The sequence below is a fragment of the Zootoca vivipara genome, chromosome 17 (genome assembly GCF_963506605.1).
Source record: "Zootoca vivipara chromosome 17, rZooViv1.1, whole genome shotgun sequence".
Taxonomy (NCBI): Eukaryota; Metazoa; Chordata; class Lepidosauria; order Squamata; family Lacertidae; genus Zootoca; species Zootoca vivipara.
In genome coordinates, this window is record NC_083292.1 from 11,080,061 (window position 1) to 11,104,710 (window position 24,650).

The 24,650-nt window shown below is 43.7% G+C and overlaps 1 protein-coding gene across 2 annotated transcripts in view; it reads right to left on the bottom strand.

Moving 5' to 3' along the window:
• Positions 1-20,396, bottom strand: part of LOC118075701 (uncharacterized) — a 42,439-nt gene extending 22,043 nt beyond the window's left edge. Inside the window, exon 1 of one of the 2 annotated variants that reach the window (XM_035097859.2) lies at positions 20,186-20,396. In XM_035097859.2, the coding sequence (XP_034953750.2) occupies positions 20,186-20,275 (90 nt within the window). In that variant the 5' untranslated portion in view covers positions 20,276-20,396. Of the gene's footprint in view, positions 1-19,387; positions 19,891-20,185 lie in introns of those variants that run through there. The other variant, XM_035097860.2, reaches the window with a different exon arrangement.
• Between the last annotated feature and the right edge of the window lie 4,254 nt (positions 20,397-24,650).

Genomic DNA, 24,650 nt, shown 5'->3' on the forward strand with positions numbered 1-24,650 from the left:
AAGAGTGCTGCTTCAGGTTTTCAAGTTCTCTGTAAATAGTGTTTGCCTTAAACCAAGCATAGGCAAACTCCGGCCCTCCAGATGTTTGGGACTACAATTCCCACCATCCCTAGCTAACAGGACCAGCGGTCAGGGATGATGGGAACTGTAGCCCCAAACGTCTGGAAGGCCGGAGTTTGCCTATGCCTGCCTTAAACTACAGCAAGTATTTGTGGCTCGCATGAGTATCCAACCAAGTTGAAAAAAAACCCCACTGAGTGCAAATCAATAAAAAAAGTCTAGTTTTGCTCCAGAAGTGCCTCCTCATTGCTTTGTGGGATAAGTGGATGCATGACATCCTTCACTCAAGCAGAACCCCTGAGTTTAGTTTAATAAAGAAACCTTAACACAAGCAGTTAAAACAGACCACTCCAGTGTTGTTAATGGGAAGAGTTGGATTTTTTAAACACTTGGAAAATTGGTCACGTTACCCCAGCTCCCATCTTCAGTGAGGGAGTCTGTCATCATACACATAAGGATTGGGGTGGTGGTAGACATTTTAAACAAACAAATACACAGAGCATTGTTGATCACTGGTGGAGGACGAGGGGGGCAGGGAGAGCGCATCGCCCCCAGCACCACAATCCCGGTGGGGTGCCATCGCGGCTGCCCCCTCCGTGCTGGGTGCCACACCACGCCCCCAGGATGCACGCCATGCCCCTGCGGGCAGCGTGCCACGCCCACACCTGCTCTCCGCCCCCAGTGCTGGAGCATGAAGCTCTGCCACTGTTGTTGATCTACCTTGCCAGGCATGCTCTGAAAACTAAAGGATAGTGTGTCCAATAATAAGGGACTATAATGACTATCCACCTTCATGGATCGCTGCCATGTTGTGGCAAAGGGGCTTGAATAACTCCAAGAAGCTATGAGCTATGCCGTGCAGGGCCACCCAAGATGGACAGGTCATAGCCAAGAGTTTAGACTAAATGTGATCCACCTGGAGAAGGAACTGGCAACCCACTCCAGTATTTTGCCAGGAAAACTCCATGGACATAAAAAAGGAGAAGCTTTGAGAAGAAAGTGAGTGTTTCCAAGGCATGCTCTGATTCATGGGGTCACGGAGAGTCGAACACGACTAAACAACAACGACTATCAGACAGGAGTGGCATTTGCCAACTCTGCATTAAATAATTAAAATGATGAAAGTAGATACCCATAATTATACTGCGACTGCACAAAAGCCCTTGACACTGCTGGATTTACCTTGGCGTGGGAGTGAGATAATCACTTTGAACAGTTCATTATACGCACGGATCCTAGTATCTCCACCAAGATTACTGACGTTGGTTTATCCCATTCTAGAAATATTATCCCCACTTTGTTGATGTTTCAGTGGTACATGGGAATGGATATTTGCAGAGCAAAAGGGTCAAGAATTCTAGGACAAAAATAAAGCCATTTGGTAGAATGTTTTGAGTGAAGTGAGAAAGAGGATTTGGGGCAGGCATAGGCAAACTCGGCCCTCCAGATGTTTTGGGACTACAACTCCCATCATCCCTGACCACTGGTCCTGTTAGCTAAGGATGATGGGAGTTGTAGTCCAAAACATCTGGAAGGCCGAGTTTGCCTATGTCTGATTTGGGGGGTGGGGTAAAGTGGGTTGTTGATAGCTCCTTCTCCTAAGCCAGGCATCCCCAAACTTCGGCCCTCCCGATGTTTTGGACTACAATTCCCATCTTCCCTGACCACTGGTCCTGTTAGCTAGGGATCATGGGAGTTGTAGGCCAAAACATCTGGAGGGCCGCGGTTTGGGGATGCCTGTCCTTAGCTAAGTAAGAAATTCCAGAATGAATTCGCATCCAAAATTTGGCTTCTGGGAAGTTAAATTCCATACTTAAAAAATAATCCTATGAGGTGGGGTTGAGCTCTATGCAGGAGGAGAAAGTTTCTTTCCAGCCTTATTAGCCTGGACAGAATGAGTGGAGTTGGCTAATTTTGCAGAGCTGAATTGGCTTCTTCTCAGTCCTTTTGAAAAAAAAGCTATTTGTTTTAAACCCATAGATGAAAACAGCTTGGAATTTTGTTTTCCAACACTACAAAGCAAATCTTCTTTTATGCGAACTCGTAGGATGTTCCACATGTTGGATGTCTGTGCTGCAGAAAGCCATATGAGGTTGAAAGCAATCCATATGTGGAAGAACAGCGTGCAGACAAGTCTCTCCCACGACTTACTTCAGTCTGTGGACCTCCCAAAATGCCCCCAGCCTCGAAGCAGATCCATACACTCCCCCTCCCTGTCCCATTTATAATGCTAAGTGATTCTCACTTTCCTGAGCTTTACAGAAGTCCAGGGATGCTGGCACTAAATTAGTTTGGATGAGACAGTACTAGAATCTCTCTAATACTACAGGTGGAGAGAAATTCGATTCACTTTGCATTGAAAGGTGAACCTACCTAATTTGTGCTTTCTAAAACAAGGAACGCGGGTGGCGCTGTGGGTTAAACCACAGAGCCTAGGGCTTGCCAATCAAAAGGTCGGCAGTTCGAATCCCCGCGACGGGGTGAGCTCCCGTTGCTTGGTCCCAGCTCCTGCCCACCTAGCAGTTCGAAAGCACATCAAAGTGCAAGTAGATAAATAGGTACTGCTCCGGCGGGACGGTAAACGGCGTTTCCGTGCGCTGCTCTGGTTTGCCAGAAGTGGCTTAGTCATGCTGGCCACATGACCCAGCAGCTGTATGCCAGCTCCCTCGGCCAGTAAAGTGAGATGAGTGCCGCAACCCCAGAGTCATCCGTGACTGGACCTAATGGTCAGGGGTTCCCTTTACCTTTACCTTTAAAACAATAGGAGAGCTGAAATACACCCATCCTTCAAAACTTGCACTCCTCTGAATTTTGCAACGCAGTTCTCCAGCCAAGTAAATGTGTATGAAAATGTAGATAGGTCAAAACCAGCACTTTGACTAGGGCCCAAAACCTAATTGGCACCCAGTACAAAATTGGGACCAGGATCAATGTAATATCTTCAAACCATTTTGGCCCGAAATCTGCCAACTGCTTCTAGCTAATATCTTGATGCCTCTCACTTGCTAAAGGGTGTCCTATTCCAAAGAGTGGGTAGAGATTGCAGGTCATTAAGGAAAATATCCTGTTCTTTTGTCAAAAGCATCTGGTAACACTTTGAGCAAAACCATGCTGGGCTCTTCCAGACACCCTTTAAAAATTTTTTTAAAGTGCATTCATGGTTATTTGTGGTCACGATGATATCAAGGCAGTTATACACAAGCGGGTGGCGCTGTGGTCTAAACCACTGAACCTCTTGGGCTTGCTGATCAGAAGGTCAGCAATTCGAATCCCCGCGACAGGGTGAGCTCTCATTGCTCTGTCCCACTTCATGCCAACCTAGCAGTTCGAAAGCATGCCAGTGCAAGTAGATAAATAGGTACCGTACTGCTGTGACGGGAAGGTAAATGGTGTTTCCGTGCGCTCTGGCTTCCATCACGGTGTTCCATTGCGCCAGAAGCAGTTTAGTCATGCTGGCAACATGACCCGGAAAGCTGTCTGTGGGCAAACGGCGGCTCCCTTGGCCTGAAAGCGAGATGAGTGCCGCAACCCCATAGTTGCCTTTGACTGGACTTAACCGTCCAGTTTCAATACTGTCTGCAGTATGATGTGTGGATGGTCCAGAATAAATCCTCAACTATTTCACTTTTATGACATCGATGACACATTACAGAATCTCTCTCTCACTCTCTCTCACACACACACACAAGTCTGGATGGGCTCAGTGACAAATTGCCTACCTCTCCACTCTTATATCCCAATACATCCCTGTGCCCATGCTTTTCACTCCTCTACCTGGGAGTTAGGAGTACAATAAGAGGGAATGGCTACCCATGCATATACCAAAGCAACACCCTACACAGGTACTTAAAAACAAACAAACAACCTACACTGAAAAGCTGAATTGGTGATTTGAAAATGATGCAAATTAAACTGTCATCTGGCTTGTTCACACATTTGAGTCACTACCTGGATCTAGCACTCATGAAGTAGAGAACATGCAAATCAGTCTGTCATTGCTAAAAATTGCGACGACTGCCCTCAAAATCTAACTTACCCAAAGGAGAAAAATCGTAAAGGGGGATTGGGGGAAGATGAGGAGATTCTGGGACTATTGTTTACTCGGGACTTCAGGGGGCAGGATGCTTGTAAATTTCACTTCATTGCCTGTGCATCACTGCAAAATGAAACGATAAATGACAAGAACTCGGGCCAAAAAGGATAGTTTCAAAAAGGATAATTTCAAAAAGTCTTCACAAAGTTTTATTCAGGATAAATTCCAGTAAACATCAACATCAGGACAAGGCCCTGTTTCGATTATTCTTCATCAGCTGGAATGTAAAAGTTAACGTAAATCTTAGAATAGTTCTCCTTGTAATGAAAAATCATTCAACTCTCTAGACATAAAGTTATAACAAATAAAAAGGACAGAGACTATATTTAAATAAACATTACTGATATATCTGTGAGTGACCAACCTCACATCAAATTTATAATCTGCTTTCTAAATAAGGATTTAAATTGCTTATAACGTACAACAAGCTTGTCTATACTTAAATAATAGATCCTCTTACAAAATATAATGATCCTTATTACAGGAATACTTGTAGTTTTCTCCAAACAGAGTTATAATACTTATAATAAACGAAGGTAGCTTACCTAGGTTTCTCAGGTCTAAGTGTACCAAGTGTGTTTGCCTTGCTAACTCAAATTGTTTGCAGCACTTAAATGATAGAGGGAACGAGGTTACAGCAGAATTAAAGGGATAGTATTATCGTTTAATTGTGCATCACTGCAAAGCATAGAGACCCAGCAGGGATGGGAATGAGAAAATGGCACTGGTTCATCAGTCACAGGAAAGGCCGATCAGCAGAGTTGTTGTTGCAGAGTCCTTACCAGCGAGCCATTTATTTTCCCCAAATTATTCTGCTGTGCCAGATCCAATGTATATTGGTCAACCGTGTATCTAAAAATACAAGAACATCACACAAATAGAGAATCTTCTCTCAAGGGTAGCATTTAACCCTGCTATCCTCATAATCATAATGTTCTTACATCTAACTGGTAAAGAATATGAGGTAAATATAAAAATATATTTTAAAAAGTTAATGAATCCAGCTGTCTCTTCACAGAAACCAGTGCCTGGTGACCGAAGAATTGGAACATCTGGAGGAAAAACAACTTCCTTAGATATAGAGATTTGGTTATTCAGGATGAGAAGCCCGATTATTAAAGAATCAAGAGCAGATTAAACCAGGAAAACCCTTTAAGCACATCCAGGTTTTCATAAACATCAAAAATCCCATCATTAATGATAATTTAAGAAGGTTAATGGATTACAAAAAATTAATTACCAAAATGACTGTTTATTGTCAAAAATCATACCATTTAGTATTGAAATATGATACAGAATTAAAGCAAGTAAAGGATTTTATGATTAAACTGATGCAGAAAATAAAGGAAAGATTGTAAAGGGAGATTGTAACAAAGTAGTGATCTGGTTTTATCTAACCCTAATAACAATACAGAGAAAATACCCAGGTCTATCCTGGAAATGTCAAAAAGAAAAGTGGAATTATTGCTGTATACGGTGGGAGAGTCAGCTAGCAAAAAAATAACACTTTTGGAAATATAAAAGGTTTAATAACAGAAATACTGCTAGATGACAACTCCAGTTTTCCATGGCCATTCGTTATGCAGGTTGTGGCTGGTGGGATTTGGAAGTTAGCAACATCATGGTGCTGGAGGAGACTCTTGAGAGTCCCATGGACTGCAAGAAGGTCAAACCTATCCATTCTTAAGGAAATCAGCCCTGAGTGCTCACTGGAAGGACAGATCGTGAAGCTGAGGCTCCAATACTTTGGCCACCTCATGAGAAGAGAAGAATCCTTGGAAAATACCCTGATGTTGGGAAAGATTGAGGGCACAAGGAGAAGCGGACGGCAGAGGATGAGATGGTTGGACAGTGTTCTCCAAGCTACGAACATGAGTTTGACCAAACTGCGGAAGGCAGTGCAAGACCGGAGTGCCTGGCATGCTATGGTCCACGGGGTCACAAAGAGTCGGACACGACTAAACGACTAAACAACAACAACAAACATCATGGATCTTGGATTGGTTAAATTGCAGGAAGCAAAGAGTAGGAATAAATGGACAGTTATCCAAATGGAGAGAAGTAGAAAGTGGAGGCTTCAAGGATCAGTACTGGGACCTGTGCTTACCTGTTCATAAATGATCTAGACTAGAGCAGTGGTTCCCAGTTGGTGGTTTTCGGAACCCAGGGGTTCTGTGGCAAACCATTCACATAACAAAAACTACCGTAGAGATATCAAAATTTTTCAAAAGTAGGAGGTCCATAGTTTGGCTATTGAAAAACAGGGGGTCCACAGTACTTAGCTAATTGGGAACCACTGATAGAGTTAGAAGTGAAGTGGCCAAGCTTGCTGACGACACTGAATTGTTCATGGTTGTTAAAACAAAAAGAGGTTGCAAAGAGCTCCAAGAGGACCTCCTCCAGATGAAGTGAAAGGGTGGTAAAATGGCAAATGCAATTCAATGTAACCAAGTGTAGAGTGATGCATGTTGGAGCAAAATTCATTAGTTTCACATACACGCTCATGGGGTCTGAACTGGAGGTGACAGATCAGAAGCAAGACTTGGGGGTCACAGTAGATGTTGACCCAACATGCAGGGACTTTTTTTTTTTTAAAAAAAAGGCAAATTCCATGCTAGGGATTATTTGGAAAGTGATTGAAAATAAAATGTCCAATATTGTAATGCCATCATACAAGTATTTTCTGGTTGCCTCACCTCAAAAAAGATATTGTCGAGTTGGAAAAGGTTCAGAAAAAAGGCCACCAAAAAGATCAAGGGGATGGAGCAACTGCCCTATAAAGGAAGGTTGCAGCGCTGGTAGGGTTGCCATATTTCAAAAAGTGAAAATCCAGACACAAAAGTTGTTGAGGGATTGTTGTTTTTTGCAAATTTTTGAGCTATTTTTAAGGAAATTCGCCAAAATATACACTTCTGATATTTTCCTGGACATTAAAGAGATTTCCAACAGCCGAATCCTGGCAACTTCCGGATGTATGGCAACCCCAAGTGTTGGAGACATTTTAGTTTAGAGAAAAGGTGAGTTAGAGGTAACACGATAGAAGTTTATAAAATTATGTATCACATGGCGAGAGTGAATAGAGAAGAGCTTTTCTCCCTCTCTCATAACACAAGAACTCGTGGAGCTCCAATGAAGCCGAATGTTGCAAGATTCAGGACAGTAGACTATTCTTATGTTTTTATGTTAACACCTGAAGGATTGCAGATTCCCCATTGACCCTGCTCTAAGTAGGGATATCAGAGAATTAGGATGGAAATGGAAACAGGAGTTGCCAACGTCTGCAGAATTTGTCCCATAGTCTGGAAAAGAATACAAATGGTATTTGCTGTTGTTGTTTTCAGCCTGCAAATGATATGTAATTATGATGCCACACCCCACATTTCCATTGTGTTTCCTTCAAACTGAAATAAGTGGCATGGAGTAACTAAATAACAATGTACCATTGGACTAGGGTTTTTTAACCAAAAATTTTGGCTTAAAATTGGGACTCGTCTTATACACAGGTAGTGCTGAGGGGCATTTTCTTAATTTGGAGTCCCCAAAAACAGGGGGCGTCTTATACACAGAAAAATACAGCACTTACATTGAATTCTGCCACTGCAGACAGCAAGACGAGTAACATGGATTTTGCCAGAAACTGAACTGCAGCAGAACGGAAACAGCACTGCACAGGTGAAACACAGTTGGAATGGAAATTTATGCCTTCTTACATCCCTAGTTCTAAGTGATGGTTCCTAGCTCTGAAACTCACCGAGCTGTATCCAACTAAATAGATCTGCTAGTGCAAGTACAGTACTGTATTTCTGCTTGTGCAATGGTACTTCCTCTGTGCCCTTCCCAAATCTATGCAAGGGTTTGCGGGGACCCTCAGAACAGATTTAGGGGGGCATGGGAAAGGAGGGAATATTTCTTCATGCTGCCTGAAGTTCTTGTGCTATCAGATCTATTTAGTAGGATTTTGACTATTATCGCTGGCTGGAGGCACGCCAACACACATTTTACTGAATGGTGTTCAACTTCATACTATAAACTTTTCTGATTTGTATTTTCTCAGAGTTAAAAAGAAACTGCTGCAGAGTTTTTGATGCTGCTCTTGTCTCCCAATTGTTTTAGCTGTTTTGAATTCTCTCTCTCTCTCTCTCTCTCTCTCTCTCTCTCTCACACACACACACACACACACACACACAGAGAGAGAGAGCGGCTACCCTTTCTGAGGTAGAAAGGCAATTAGTATGTTATAACAATACACAGACACGTCAGTGGTTGCAATTTTAGAAATTCTCTTTTCCCTTCGTCATTAGAGAGTATTGCTATGCTTCATGCACTCAAATCATTAGGCACCAAAACAGAGACATGAATACCCCAAACACTGCGTTCCCTAAAGCAGCTGTCATGGCAAATCAGCATCAGGCATCTATACATCGGGAAGTTGTGCTTAGGCACTTATCAAGGGAAGGGTTGCAGCTCAGTGGTAGAGAGTCTGCTTTGTTGCAGCTCAGGGTAGAGATTCTGCTTTGCATGCCAGAGGTCATGGAGCTAGGTGGCGGTCTGACTCTGTATAAAGCAGCTTCCTATGAACAAGCTTTGATAGGAAACCCAAAACATAAATCCACATTCTAAAAAAGCAAACACCTACAGTTCCATTCTCAATCCAGAGTATGTAATTTGGTATCACCAGAGAGGAGCCAAACGTGGATCAACTTCAAGTGGCCACTTTTATTACTATTATTATCAACAGTCACATCTAGAAACTGGAATTTTTAATGGGCATTGCTGTCCACTAAACATGCAAGTGTCATAGCTGGTGGGATATGATCATTTTCTGTGTTGGAGGCAACTTCAAATGGTCAACATCATGCCTATATGCCAGTTGTAAGAGAATTCTAATTGAGTTTGGGACCTTTCTCTGTGAAGTAGTGTTTTTATTTGTACACAGATTGTAACAGCTGGTGTTTTAATTTAGTTTGATCATTTGATTTGCTTAATTGTTTATACAAGATGAACTCTACAATACAGTATCAGTTCCCCCAGCCAGATGGGTGGGGTATAAATATATTATTATTATTATTATTATTATTATTATTTAATGTTTGATCTTTTATTATATTTTTATAAGTGCTGGAATCCACCCAGAGTTGCCAGGGAAAACCAGCCATTTGGGTGGGTAGCATCATCATCATCATCATCATTAATACAGTTCCAGGATTCTAAGTTTGTACTTCATATTTAACTTATACAGGCCAGTGGTTGATGCAAAAATCTATCTAACTAGAACTGTCAACCAGAAGGAGGCAGAATATGTTTCTTCTTTAATCTGTCCTGCAGAAAGCACCACCAGTGTCTCCATTTCCCAGCTCCCAGTTGCGGGTCTCCCTATTGCAGCCTCAGATTTGAAATGCTCCTTTTCTGTGTTCTTTCCTCCCCAGAAAATGTACCTTAGTGAACATTACTGGTATTTGCTCCTTATCATTCCTTCCTATAACAAACTCAGGTGGGGAGCGCTGACAGGATTTCAGCCAAAACAAGGCCATTGTGGGGGAGGTACCAGCATATCTGATGTAACCCCAAGGTTTTTGTTTTATAAGTCTTCTGCTTTAGGGGAGGGGAAGGAGTTACAATTCCATTCTACACCATGCTTGTGCTGGTCCTTTGGCCTGATGATTGTGTTATTACAATTTTGGGACCTTATCAAATGGAACCCAGTTAGTTTTGCCACAGATTGACAATTATTGGCTTGCGGTAACAAAGAGTTGGACTTCTTAACTGGTGGTGAATGCCCTTCCTGCTTAAATATGAGAGGTCACATCAGTATTGGCATTCTGCCGGCTCCTGAAGACATGCAAGCATTTCATTGAATTTCAACTTGTGATCTAATTGTTTTAATTGCCTTTTACACTGTTTTCCTTACTATGCTTCTTAACTGGCTTGTTTTATTGCATTTTAAAATTATGGATCCTTTAAACACTTTGACTGATTTTTTTTAATTGTGAATTTTAACTATGCCTGCGTTTTATACTTGTTTTGCACGCAGAAGGCAATGCTTGGCTTAGGTCTTTGTTGTCCTTCCCCTCTTTACTGAAAAATGTGGTATGCCAGTCATGCTGTATTTGGGGACTCTTCAGCTCTAACACCAATGCCAATAGAATTGGGACTGGCAGGGCAGGAAGGCAGGAAGACCAAGCACTAGCTGGAGCCAGAGCGAATGATTAGCATAGCCATCCCCTGCACCAGGGGTGCCAACCTGAATAAAATATTGGGGTGGGCAGGTAAGCCCTGCCCCACTATGTCCATCAACTTGGGGGGGGTCTGGGCCCCCTCAAATATTTTATTGGGGGTACAAAGACCCCTCAGCCCCTAGGAGTCGGCTCTTATTTCCTGCAATGGTTGCAAGAAGGCAAGTGTGACAGCGGCAGGCAAACGTTGCTGGGGCAATGTCCTATTTGCCCTGGTGTAATATCCTCCACTCCCAGAGACCCTGGAAAGTCACTGCCAGTCAGTATAGCGATAGATGTACAAAGAGCTGTATCCAATGTCTGTTTGTTGCACCAGCAGATGGCAACATTTAAAGGTTGTGCACAAGGGAACCCAACACAACAGTTGTGTAATCTGCTTAACAGTAAACTTTGGTAATGCACTTGTATTTTCCCTTGTGCAACAATGTTCTGTTAGCACAACTATACCCCTAAGTGATTTCAAGGTAGTGAGTGGTACATTGCATACAACCCCAAACAGTATGACTTGGTACAGTTCACTTGTGTAGCAGCAGATACTGGAAGAGAAGCGTCCATTCCTCCCCTGTCCGCCCCCCAGATTTTCTAATTGTGGTAGTGTTTCCCGGCTATAAATGGTGCTTCAGCAGTTGCATGCCAAGGCACCTATTTTGTTCCTCTGGCTGCATCATTTACCGTACAGATTCAACTTGCATTATTTGGTCGGTTGATCTGGCAGGAGACCTCGGTACGGCAAGCTGTGATTCTGGCTCCACTGCCAGTTGCTTTTACAGACTTAATAGCTGAAATGTCATAGACTTTATTAATCAGACTGCATTCTTTGCTAATTGATGGACATAGTTTCGGAGTTGAAATTTTTTAATACTTCACTGAGCTCGGGAGTGATCCGTCATGAAAAAAAAAAATACACAGCGGACTTTCTCTCTTGTTTCAAGTGCAACCAGCCCTAGACTGCTTGCGACATTCTCCCTCTTTCTTCTGCTTCATGTTATTTACATTATTATCCCATCCTTTGCCTTAGGCCTGGATATGGAACCTGTGCTGAGCCCTATGTTTTGGACCACAACTCCCATCAACCCTGACCGTTGTTTTCATATATAGGGACATCCCATTCCATAATGATAATTTTACTATTTATACCCCACCCATCTTCCTGGGTTGCCCCAACCACTCTGGGCAGCTTCCAACATATATAAAAATAATAATTAAACATTAAACATTTTAATAAAAACCTTCCCTATACAGGATTTCCTTCAGATGGCTCAGGGGTCGGATAACTCCATACCCTCCAACATTTCTCCAATGAAAATAGGGACATCCTAAGGAAAAGTGGGACATTCCAGAATCAAATCAGAAACTGGGACGGCTTCTCTAAAACAAGGATGTCCCTGGAAAATAGGGAAACTTGGAGAGTCTGAGAACATAAGAGGAGCCTGCTGGATCAGACCATCCAGATGCCCATTTGAAACCCACCAGCAGGATCCACAAGAGTACTCTCCCCCTCCTGCGTTTCTTAACAAATGGTATTCAGAAGCATTACTGCCTTTGACTTTGGAGGCAGAGCATAGCAATCTTGACCAGTAGCCATCATAGCCCTCTCTGCCATTAATTTGTCTAAACCAGTGGTTCCCAACAGGTGGTCCGCGGACCCCCAGGGGTCCACGAGCTATGCCAGAGGGGTCCAAAAGATGCTATTAGAATAAAAAATATATTAAATATATTTCGTATGATAACAGATTTTTTGTTTTGGCCGCTTCCTGCATGAGCAGAGTCTAGCGCAAAACTAGAATTAGATGAGGCAGTAGTTCTGCTGTATGCCGTTAGGTGGCGCTTTACAAACACTACTGTTTTGCAAAGAGGCAGCGCGTGCATTCTACTAACGCTCACCTCCCCAAGATGCTTTGCGCACGTCGGCTTCATTTGTGCGCTACTGCGCAGGTACCCTGTCTTCTCCATTCCCCTCCCTCCTCCCTGGACTCTTATAAAAAGACTCTTAATTTGGCTCTCACTTTTTAATTTTAGGATTAGGAATTAATGGGGGTCCTTGTCACAATAGCTGCTCGATGAGGGGTCCTCGAGAAAATTTTGTTGGGAACCCCTGGTCTACACCCATCTAAGCTGGTGGCCATCACTGTCTCCTGTGGGAGCAAGTGATAGTTTAACTGTGCTGCATGAAGTTCTTCCAACATTCAGCTTCTTTAAATGTCCATGAGTTTTAGTGCTTTGAGAAAGAGAAAAGAAACGTCTCTCTCATGTCACCCCTTGCTCCAACTGTACTTACTCCCTAGCAAATATATTTACCAGTAGTTCTGCAATCTTATTTATAGTGACTATTACGTTCACAAGAGCCAGAGAAAGAGGTACAGACTCCTTTAAGAAATCGTTGCATGTTGTCTGAAAGAAAGGAGGTGGAGGGAGACTGCATTTCCTGCCCTACCTAAGTGGTGTCCCTGGGGGGATTTGAATCAGGCTTCTTAAAAGCCTGCACTCCAGATAACACACCGCCCCATCCTTAGGAGCTAGCAGGAAGCATTTAATTTCAACTATGCATATGTGCTTCCTCCTCCTGGAATCAACATATTGTGGCTTTATTTTTATTTTTTTTCTTAATAAAAAACAGAATTCCCAAAAAGCAAATTGGACCCAGTTTTCAAATCAGCCATTCAGTGGGGCAGAGGAGAGAAAAATGAACCTTGAGGCATGATCATAAAAAGAGAGAGCGTTATGCTCCACAATTATGGCACTGCTTCTGCTAATTAAGGCAGCATGGTATATGGAAAGTGAGACGTATAGAAAGAGAAATCTGATTTCAAATTCCTGCTCGGTTGTCAACCTCACTGGGTGTCCTTAGGATCACCCACCTCTCGACCTACCCTGTTTCTCCAAAAATAAGATGTAGCCATAAAATAAGCATTTTAAGCATTCAAGGAATATAAGCCATACCCCGAAAATAAGCCATAGTGGTTTTTTAAAGGAAAAATGAATATAAGACGGTGTCTTATTTTTGGAGAAACACGGTAACCCACATCATATGGCTACTGTGAGCATGAGAAACCACACCAGACCATCTAAACCAGGGGTTCCCAAACTGTGGCCTGTGGACCAATGCATGGTCCATGCTGTTTTTGTGGATTTGTGGTTGAAGACAGAAGACAGCCCATCCATCATATTAAATATTCATATAGATTTGCAGTTGTTCATCCATTGCCTCCTTCGCTTCTCACATAATATTCCGCTGTGTTACAGCCTGAATGCTACAGAATTCAATTTGAAATACAGCAAAGTAACAGGCAATAAACAAAACAAGCAACAAAATACAGTTGCACAGAGTATTGCAATTGTTATGACGGGCGGAGGTTAGTATGCAACTACATACTGAAATTAATGAACACAGCTAAGTTGGGCCCATTAATTTCGATGGTACTACTCTGGGTAAAACCTTAGTTGAATTCCACCCAGAAAAACCATCAAGTGGTCCACCAAAACCCTCAACAATTTTCCTGTGGTCTGTGGGAAGAAAAGTTTGGGAACCACAGATCTAAACAAATTGTGAGGATATTTTCACTTGTATAAAGATGCAACTACATCCATATGCTAGTGGATAGCCTTACTGGATCTCTGTGGGACTTACTTGTTTCTCCTAGGGTGTGGAGGGTCTCCCTTAATGGACTTGGGGCACTGGCCAAATTTGCATATACTATGTGGCATGTGTATAGCCACAAATTTAACCTGACCTTTTTTTTTTTTTGGCAAGGAGTGGGTTGAAATACTGTAAACTCTGACTCATGTTGTCAGGGTTTACACTGAGTATGTGGTGCCAACAGGATTTTCTGGGTCCAGTACACAGTGGTTTGGTTTGCACATAACCCAAAACTATGGTTTAGCATTATGCCTGAACGCTGCCAGTGGCTTAACTATAGTGTGTTTACTTTCAACAAACCACAAGTTGAAGCAATGGTTTGTGGTTGGTTGTCCAGGGTCTCAGGCAGGAATCTTCCCTGGTCTTACCTGGAGATGCAAAGACATGGACCTGGGACTTCCTGCACATAAAGCAGATACCCTATCTCTGAGCTACAGCTGATCAAATACAGTACAATCTATTGGCCCAATTTATTTTCACAATGACCTGGGATGAATGTGGTAAGTTCTTTGAGACTGGTTTCTCTGGTGATGTCTCCAAATGCATCTTTCATTAGGATCCACCTAGCTCATGTAGCCAATATTATTTGGAAAGATATACAAGCAACAATATTCAGAGCCAAATTAAGGTGATATAACTAGGGCTGCACTCCTATGCACCTGGGAATAGGCTTGTTTGAGTTTACTGCCAAGGCGGGTGGCGCTGTGGGTTAAACCACTGAGCCTAGGGCTTGCCGATCAGAAGGTCGGCGGTTCGAATCCCCGTGACGGGGTGAGCTCCCGTTGCTCGGTCCCAGCTCCTGCCAACCTAGCAGTTCGAAAGCACGTCAAAGTGCAAGTAGATAAATAGGGACCGCTCCGAAGGGAAGGTAAACGGCATTTCCGTGCGCTGCTCTGGTTCTCCAGAAGCAGTTTAGTCATGCTGGCCACATGACCCAGAAGCTGTACGCCGGCTCCCTCGGCCAACAGAGCAAGATGAGCGCCACAACCCCAGAGTCGGTCATGACTGGGCCTAATGGTCAGGGGTCCCTTTACCTTTACCTTTACACACATATAAGATTGGGGTGTACAGTGTTATTATATATGGCAGTCTCCACCAGAGAGGAGTGACAGTCCAAAACATTTGGAGGGCATCAACTTGGGGAAGGATGCTATACAGACTTGTGCAAACTAGTGGATGGGCATCCAACACAACAGCTGTCCTAGCAGAAACTTGTTGTGCAGAAGATTCTACAATCTATTTGCAATCTATTTGCAACTGCCAGAAATCCGCTCATGTATTCTCTTGTGCAATAACAGGCAGATCCATGCCATATATTTAAAGCCAATGACTTTCCCAAAGAATCCTGGGAACTGTAGTCTGCTAAGGGAACTGCAAATTCTAGCCCCATGAGGGGGGAAACGACAGTTTTCCTAGATATGCAGATGAGGGCTCTCATGAATGAAAGTTCCGTTATATAAAACTCCATGCATACAGAACAGTAGCCTTTCAGGAGGGAAGTTTCTGGCCATGTCTTCTCCCTGATATGTTAGCTTTCTGTGCACACAAAGGATTTTTATTTTTACATGGAGGCACATTCTATCGTAAGGGACGCGGGTGGCGCTGTGGATTAAACCACAGAAACTAGGGCTTGCTGATCAGAAGGTCGGCGGTTCGAATCCCCATGACGGGGTGAGCTCCCATTGCTCAGCCCCTGCTCCTGGCAACCTAGCAGTTCAAAAGCATGTCAAAGTGCAAGTAGATAAATAGGGAAGGTAAACGGCGTTTCCGTGCACTGCTCTGGTTTGCCAGAAGCAGCTTAGTCATGCTGGCCACATGACCCAGAAGCTGTACGCCAGCTCCCTTGGCCAGTAAAGCGAGATGAGCACCGCAACCCCAGAGTCGTCTGCGACTGGACCTAATGGTTAGGGATCCCTTTACCTTTACCTTACATTCTATCGTACACCCTTGACTGAAGAACAGTAGGCTCCTTCTATTTGGGGTGGTCTTCCTCTTCCACCGAGCGTGCAGTTTCGGGAGGGGCGCCCAAGGAGCAGGGAGGGGGGGAGGGGACACCCGCCTAGCCAGCCAGATCAGCCAAACCAACCCTGGTGATCAATGGGGTGACAGATGTTGCAGCCAGATCACCCTCACATCCTATCATATGCATTCTTGCCTGCAACTGAAAGTAGTACAGTCCAGACACAGGATTACCACCTCTGTGGGAAAGAGGCCTAGCCCAGGAGTCCCCAAACTAAGGCCTGGGGGCCAGATGCGGCCCAATCACCTTCTAAACCCGGCCCTCGGATGGTCCAGGAATCAGCATGTTTTTACATGAGTAGAATGTGTGCTTTTATTTAAAATGCATCTCTGGGTTATTTGTGGGGCCTGCCTGGTGTTTTCACATGAGTAGAATGTGTGCTTTTATTTAAAATGCATCTCTGGGTTATTTGTGGGGCATAGGAATTCATTCATTTTTTTTCCTTCAAAATATAGTCCGGCCCCCCACAAGGTCTGAGGGCCAGTGGACCGGCCACCTGCTGAAAAAGTTTGCTGACCCCTGGCCTAGCCAATAAATCTTTTAAAAATAAATTTGCAGGCCTAGTTGTTTGTCCAATCAAAGCTCCAAGGCAGGAAATTATACTTTTGTATTTGTCTGAGTAGGGATAGGGAGGTCTATCAGAAGTCTCCGACAGAAACTAATTTTTTAGCTCTCAGAGCCGTGCTTAGATGTGCTGCAAAGCTGTGCAATGGTCTTTAAACAGACCAGTGTTGAAATCATATTCATGACTCAAAATGATTGTGTTTCCAACAAAGAAAAAGAAAAAGAAAACTTCAGAGCCACAAGATTAATGGCTTGTGAAGTCTTAAAAGGAAAAAAGCCAATGTTATTTCTTGTCAAAACCATGCAGGCCAAAAAAAGACCCCAGACTGCTTACTTTCTCCTCTTCAAAAGCCATCTGTCCAGTCATATGGGCGCTTGATAGAGTGTGATGCACATTCAAAGCCAATGAGTTCCCCGGGAAAAAATCCTGGGAACTGTGGCTTCTTAAGTGACTGCGAATTGTAGCTCTCTAAAGGGGAATGCAATGTTCTCTTAAACAGAAAAAGTAAAAAAGTTTTTTAAAAAATCAAATATGAAAACACAGGACAAACTCCATTCATGGGTAAACAAAATAATTGCGGTAGGAGCTGGACCCACACATTACCCACCTACAAAAACATCTCCCCAATACATCATTGGCAGTCCTCGGCACACAAACCTCACCCTCAACTATTCCCAGCTACTACAGTACCCATAATACAGCTAGTACGCAGCCAACGATTTGTTGCAAAGCTAACATCTGGCATACAAAAAACCCTAGGCAGCATTAAATACAACCAGTTAATTCACCCACCTCTATCTAGGGCAATACAGCATCATACAGACAGCAATATAAATGTTCCCTTCTCATCTCCCACCCGGTTGGACATAGTTCGTTGCTTGTTGTTAATCTGTTCTTCACCCTAAAGTCCTGGGGCAGGTTACTGGGGCAGATCACAACAATTTAAACACAGTATTAAAAAACAGTTTGAAACAGCGTACAATCAAAAAAATTGGGTGGGCCCTAAAAATCTTCTCACGGTAAACTGTTTCAGTCTCTTACACTGAGTCGTATTAATAAAGCTTACAACCCTTCAGAAAATATAATCCAGACTCTGACCCTTGGCAGCAAAAAAACACAACTTCACTTACCACCCAATAATACATCACTCACTTACTCCTCTGGGATAATAAATTCAACTCTAGAAGCTTAAAGCAGGTTGTGCCCTTGAGGCAGACCCAATGAGTTCCTATGCAAACATGGTCAAAATCAAGGAACTTTAGGCCAGTGACAAGGTGTTACTTGTGCTAATGCAATTGACATGTGTGCTTGTTTATATCAACAGCAGCAGAGGGAGAAGCCTGAACAGGGATATTTCTTTGGCGCGGAGGGAGTGGAGTTTAACTCTTTCTTTCCAAATCCTGACAAAATTGGCTCTCAGAAGCTGCTTCTTCCATTTCATCTGAATGGGGCCAATGGACACTTCAAATGCAAATAGCAGCTTTGGAGCGAGGATTTTTGTCAGGAGCATGTCAGGGATAGAAAAGAATTAAAATTTTATTCCTCACAGTCCCAAAGTTGCTAAGGCTTTCCTGAGGTTACTGTTTACATTTTTATTTATTTTTAAAGTGCAGATTAACTCATGTACTCTAACATCATTTATCGTTTGGACCATTAGGTTGTATCCAAGGTAGAGCTAAGTTAAAGCCACTTGTTCTGTTGACAAAATGTCTTGCACCAATAGCATGTAGGCCGACCCACACCATACATTTTATAGCACATCCAACACACCTTTAAAACACATGGCTTCCCCCAAAGAATCTTGGGAACTGTAGTTTTTCCTGTTAATTGTGCTGCTTTAAACATGGATCTTTATTGTATTTTTATTTTGATTTGTAATGTTTTATTTTCTGTTGCCTCTGAAAGCCTTATTGGAAATGTAACATGGTATAAAAACTAAACACACACACACACACACACACCCTGCCAAATTTAACGATGGAACAAATGCTTATCCTATGACATTTGCCTCTTACAATCTTTTTAAAGACAGGAATCAAGAACCAGTGGCCCAAGAAGATTCCACCTAAACATTATGAAGAACTTCCTGACAATAAGAGCTCTTCGGCAGTGGAATTTGCTACCAAGGAGTGTGGTGGAGTCTCCTTCTTTGGAGGTCTTTAAGCAGAGGCTTGACATGCATATGTCAAGAATGCTTTGATGGTGTTTCCTGCTTGGCAGGGGGTTGGACTGGATGGCCCTTGTGGTCTCTTCCAACTCTATGATTCTATGATTCAGATGTTATTCAACTCCTCACTTCGCTGGCCCAGCACCAGATTTAGGGCAGTGCAGGCTGTTCCTCTCCAAAGGGCACCAAGCCAAGGGGTGCAAACTTGGGGGGGGGAATCCATTTCGGGGTGCCAAATTTTGGCCTTGCGCTGGGCACCACATTACAAAAGATGACCCACGTCCGCCTCTGATTAGCCTCATAAAGCATGACCTACAGTCAGGGATAATGGAAACTGTCCCCCAAAATACCTGGTGGGGCAACAGAGTTTGCACCACCTTGGCAGCAACAGTATGAGAACAGCAGTCAAACAGATCACACAGGTTTTTGAAACTGTACAAAAGCCTGAAGCACCTGTTTGCCTAAAAAGGGAAAGTAGGAGGAAGGCAGGTAGCAGGTACAGTTTCAGACCTCCGAGTCCCTGAAAACAAAGCAAAAGCTACCCCACGGCCAGAGGACCAAATTAATTGGCTCAACAGGCTCATCCGAGCAGCTCTACCTCGCCCGCCTCACCTGTTTTAATCGGGATTTCAATCTAAGGCACCGATTCCAGAGCGTGAAAAGCCTTTTAGATTACGAGGTAGTCAGGTCCTTCCTTGCAACTTAATTAAAAGGAGAGCGGGGCGGGGAGAGGGGAGGGGTACACGTGACAGATCAAAGAGGAAAACACACTCGTGTGTCCTTGCTGTATAGCCCACCCCCACCCCGTCTCCAAATTTACGCGTAGCATAGTTGTTTTTTTAAATATATATATACAGTATATAAACAGAAAAAGACCAGAGTCAACGGGGTGAGAATAAAAGGCGACCGTGTACGCTGCTCTCCACTCTCCGGCAAAGAAAATCATAAACATCTCCGCTCGCTGACTTGAAAGGCGGTAGCCGCCTCGCGCTCTCCACCCACCTTTTTTTATTTTTCACACATGGGCACAATTTGCAAATCAAAGCGTTTCCTTCTCTTCCAGATCCCCCAGCACTCGCTGGAAAAACAAAAACATCCTGGCATGTCTGGACAAGCTAACCCACCAACCAACCCCCGTCCCCGTCCCCACCCCCCACCCCCGTTGAAGAGAAAACGCAATTACGCACACTTTGTGGCTCGGCATTATTAGCCCCCCACTCCCCACGCATCAACTACCGCTGGAGTTGGGAGTTTTAAGGGTTCCCCGCCCGCCACCCACCCCCCACTAAGAGGGAGAAGCAGCAACCAGAAATCTACCCTGAGGCAAGGAAGGAAGGGGACCCGAAAGATAGCACCCCCCCTCCCCTCCCCTCCCGCCCACCCACCGCGTAAACATCTCCACGGGGTTACCTTGGCTTCTGACCCCCAGATGCAGAACGCCGCCGCTGTCAACAGATGGAGCCAGCCTGATCTGCGGGGTAAAGGGGGACTTTTGCCCATGCTTGTTGGCTCCCGGAGCTGCTTTGGCAGCGGGTTTGTGCGTTGTGAAGGGAGCGGGAGCAAGACCAGCTGTTCCTAATACCTTTCCCTCCCAAGATTGGTCCTCCTTCTGCGCCCTCTCTCTCTCATTCCCCCTTTCCTCCTCCTCCACTCACTCTCTCCTCCTGTTCTCCCTCCCCTCATCCACTTTCTCTTCGCTCTAAACTCTCCCCCCCCCCACCAAAAAAACACAAACACCCTCAGGGTGTATATCACCTGCAGCAGAGATGAGTGGAAGACGATGGGGAAGTTGAGTTTTTTCCTCCCTTTGCTCAAACACCATTTAGGTCTCAGGAAGAATTCTGGGCATGCACACAGCAGCAGCCTGGATTTCGTGGGAGAAACTCATGGATGGTTGTTGTTGTGTGGTGTCGTCAATGCCCCCTCCCAAAAAAGAGGTCTAAAAAGGGTTCTCTTCTCTTCCCTTCCCATCCAACCCACAAAGCCAATTTTCAACAACTGAGCCTGTCCACTTTGAAAAGAAGAAAAAATAAGATCAGAGGAGATTTATTTATTTTTGCAATTGCCCCTATAAGGCTTAATTACCAAGTTGAGGATCTTCCTGCCCTATTGAAGAACTGTCCAAAATGATCTGCCTTACCCAATACCTGCCTTGTCTTACAGGGACAAACAAATCAGATATCTATTGGACTTCCAACTTCAGATCTGATAAATATTTGTCAAAGGAACATGGGGGTCCAGGTTTAGAGAGATCACCTTCCTGAAATGTTGGAGACCCACTGCCAGTTAGTGTATGTAGGCAATATTGACCTGCTCTGGCTTGGTATCAGGGGAGCCAACTTGACTAAAATACAGTATGGGGTGGGGGGCCCTCAGGTAAGCAACACCCTGAATAACTGATCACATGATGTGGCACAAGCACACACCATTTGAATGGCAATGGCCATCAACTGGGGGGGGGCTGGCCCCCTCAAATATTGGCTCCTATGTTTGGTATAAGGTTTCCTATGTTCCTAAGTTACAGGAGGAAGCAGCTTTCAAACTTCTATGTGTGCATGGCCATTGACCACTTAAAATTTGCTCAAAGCTAGAGTAGCCAACTTAATAAACTATTGTTTTATTTATTCTGGCTATCAAAGCACATAAGTGATATTTTAATAATTGTATTCTTGCCTTTCTAATACAATGGATAAAAAAAACCAAGTAATGTTTTTTTTTTCCTTCAGCGCCACATCGCTGTCAAAACTAGCACCATATAATGAAAAACACAGGCCTGATGCATTAATAGCCTGTTTGGTGCTCTGAGCATATATACAAAATGGCTTTGATCGCCAGCGTGGAGGGGGAGATTAATAAAATTTATGTTTGGATAAATTGGGATAATAAAGTTTACGTACTAATTGCTCACTATTGTGGAGGCAAAATCCTTTGCAGACCAGCAGCAAGTCATTTGATGATACACCAATAGATACTGGTCAACCTCTGCTCACCCCAAGTCTGTTTAGCCTAATCATGTTGATTCTAGTTACAGGTAGGTAGCCGTGTTGGTCTGAGTCGAAACAAAATAAAAAAATTCCTTCAGTAGCACCTTAAAGACCAACTAAGTTTTTATTTTGGTATGAGCTTTCGTGTGCATGCACACTTCTTCAGATACATGCACACGAAAGCTCATACCAAAATAAAAACTCAGTTGGTCTTTAAGGTGCTACTGAAGGAATTTTTTCATGTTGATTCTGATTGGCAGCAAATCTCCACCATCTCAGGCAAAATATTTCCCATCATCTGCTAGCTGATCATAGCTGTGCATTTAGTGCAACCCCCTGCAATGCAGGAATATTTTTGCCCAACTTGGGGCTCAGACCCACAACCCTGAGATTAAGAGTATCATGTTCTATCAACTGAGCTTTGTACTCCCACCCCACTCACACATGAAAACTGAAGTTCACCACAGCCAGTCACAAACAAACAAACAAACAACCACGGGCCTAGGCCAACCCCAACCTCTCTCACCACCAAAGAAACACAAGTGAATAGCAATCAGAACCTGCACAAGCAATGCTGACACAAAACCCCACACATACATTAAGTAGAATAGAAACATTGCCACCCTACCCCATCCCACTCACCATCATAGCTGCCAAGTTATCCCTTTTTTTAAGGGATTTTCCCTTATGCTGAATAGGCTTCCTCGCGAGAAACTTGGCAGCTATGCTCACCATTCCCCCCTTCACCTCTTTCCCCCTTTTCTTCCTAATGTAACACTAATGTCTCAACAAATGAAACTGATCTGTGGAAATGCAACTTGAAAAAAAAGAGACATTGCACATACTTTTGTAAACCAATAAATCTTTAATAAAAATATGTTAAAAAAACAAAAACTATGTACTTTCCCTATCCTATTTGAAAATGGAAGCGGCAGTTAAAATGAGGTGTGTACATTCCAGATAACCATTGCACATGCTCAGATGAAAGCTTCAGTGAATTGGATTTCAGCACAGGGAAACAAATCAGGAAATGGGCATTGTGTGAAGAAGACATCCCTGCCGTCTCTCTGGTCTGTATAGCATATGACTTGAAATGCAGGGGCGCAGGATTGAATGACCTAGCTGTGCTGTATACCTACCCAATTTCAACTAGAGTTGCCTGCCAGCTAGAGATTGAATCTTCTGCTTTAAATATATGGTGCAGAAGTAGATGCCCCTTCCCTCAGACTCTTAATCTCAAAATAACTTAACCTCCCCACATCTTTCTCCCCCACAACTTCACAATGCCTATGATAGCAGAGTGTCACACCAAATGTAACTGACTTGTAGATAGGACTCTATGAACTGAAAACGGAGGTGCTATATGTGCCTTTGTTAGCCATGAAAATAAATAAAAACAATAATAAGAAAATACATGGCATACAAGGGAAAAGAAAAGGGAGGGAGGAGGAAAACACAAGATCAAAACGAGTTCTGAAAAGTTACAATTATTTAACTTTCTCTCCCCATTGCCTGTTGATGGTGTGTAACCAGCAACACAGTTTCGGACTTGCACCTACTGTGTATTTCTCTGAGGGCTGTCGTTCAAAATACACTTGTTTTGGCTACCAAACTGCTGTCACCTGACAATGGCGTTTTATGAAACACAGCCCTTCTTCCCAGCCCTTAATCTGAATTTTGAAAGAGAAGTTGAGTTGTGATGCTTCTCAGCTCTTGCAGTTAAATCCCCCTGTGATTGTCAATGTTAATACAAGTTGGGTGTGTGTGTTTTTTGGTGGGGGGAAATCTGTCTGACAAGAAATATGAAAGGATTTAGAAAAGAAAGAAAAACCCACAAGAACTCACGAAGTTCTGAACAAGAGCCTTAATCTGACAGTAGCAAAGATTCTGATTAGTGTTCTTACATCTTTAGGATGTAAGCCTGCAGGGAGTCTCAGACAAGCACATAATGTGCTTGGAATAACCTGTCAAGCACATAGCGCGAGCAGACGAGGGGAGTCTGCAGGTTTAAAATTTCCGTTCTTTTTAGGAACTTATGACTCCCTGTTAGCTGAATTCCTTTGTAGAGGTCATCTGAGTACAGTCACCCGTAATCCCTTCAAGAAAATGCCAATTCTGCTGCTGTACTAAAATTGAGCTACATACTGATATAACACATGCTGTTTCCCACTCTTTGCTTAAGCTGCCAAAGACCCAGTTTCACCTCGCTGGTAATTCCTCCCTCTTACCAGGTTCGACTTCCACCTGCCACCCAGTTTCACTTTGGCCATTCCTAAGGATTAAAAAAGCAATAAGTCACGGTATTCACAAGCCGTTATTTCAGTTTCTTAAGTCTCTTGGCACATAGGAGTAGGGACTTAGGCCCCATCTGAACTATACATTTAAAGCAGTATCATACCACTTCAAACATCCATGGTTTTTCCCCAGAGAATCCTGGGAAATGTAGGTAAAGGTAAAGGGACCCCTGATCATTAGGTCCCGTCGTGACCGACTCTGGGGTTGCGCTGCTCATCTCGCGTTATTGGCCGAGGGAGCCGGCGTACAGTTTCCAGGTCATATGTGGCCAGCATGACAAAGCTGCTTCTGGCGAACCAGAGCAGCGCACGGAAACGCCGTTTACCTTCCCGCTGTAGCGGTACCTATTTATCTACTTGCACTTTGACGTGCTTTCGAACTGCTTGGTTGGCAGGAGCAGGGACCGAGCAACGGGAGCTCACCCCTGTCGCAGGGATTCGAACCGCCGACCTTCTGATCGGCAAGCCCTAGGCTCAGTGGTTTAACCCACAGCGCCACCTGGGTCCCCCCTCCTGGGAAATGTAGTTTGTTGATAATTGTTAGGAGGCCCCTGTTGCGCTCGCAGTTCCCAGAGTGGTTTAAAAGTCAACCTCTTT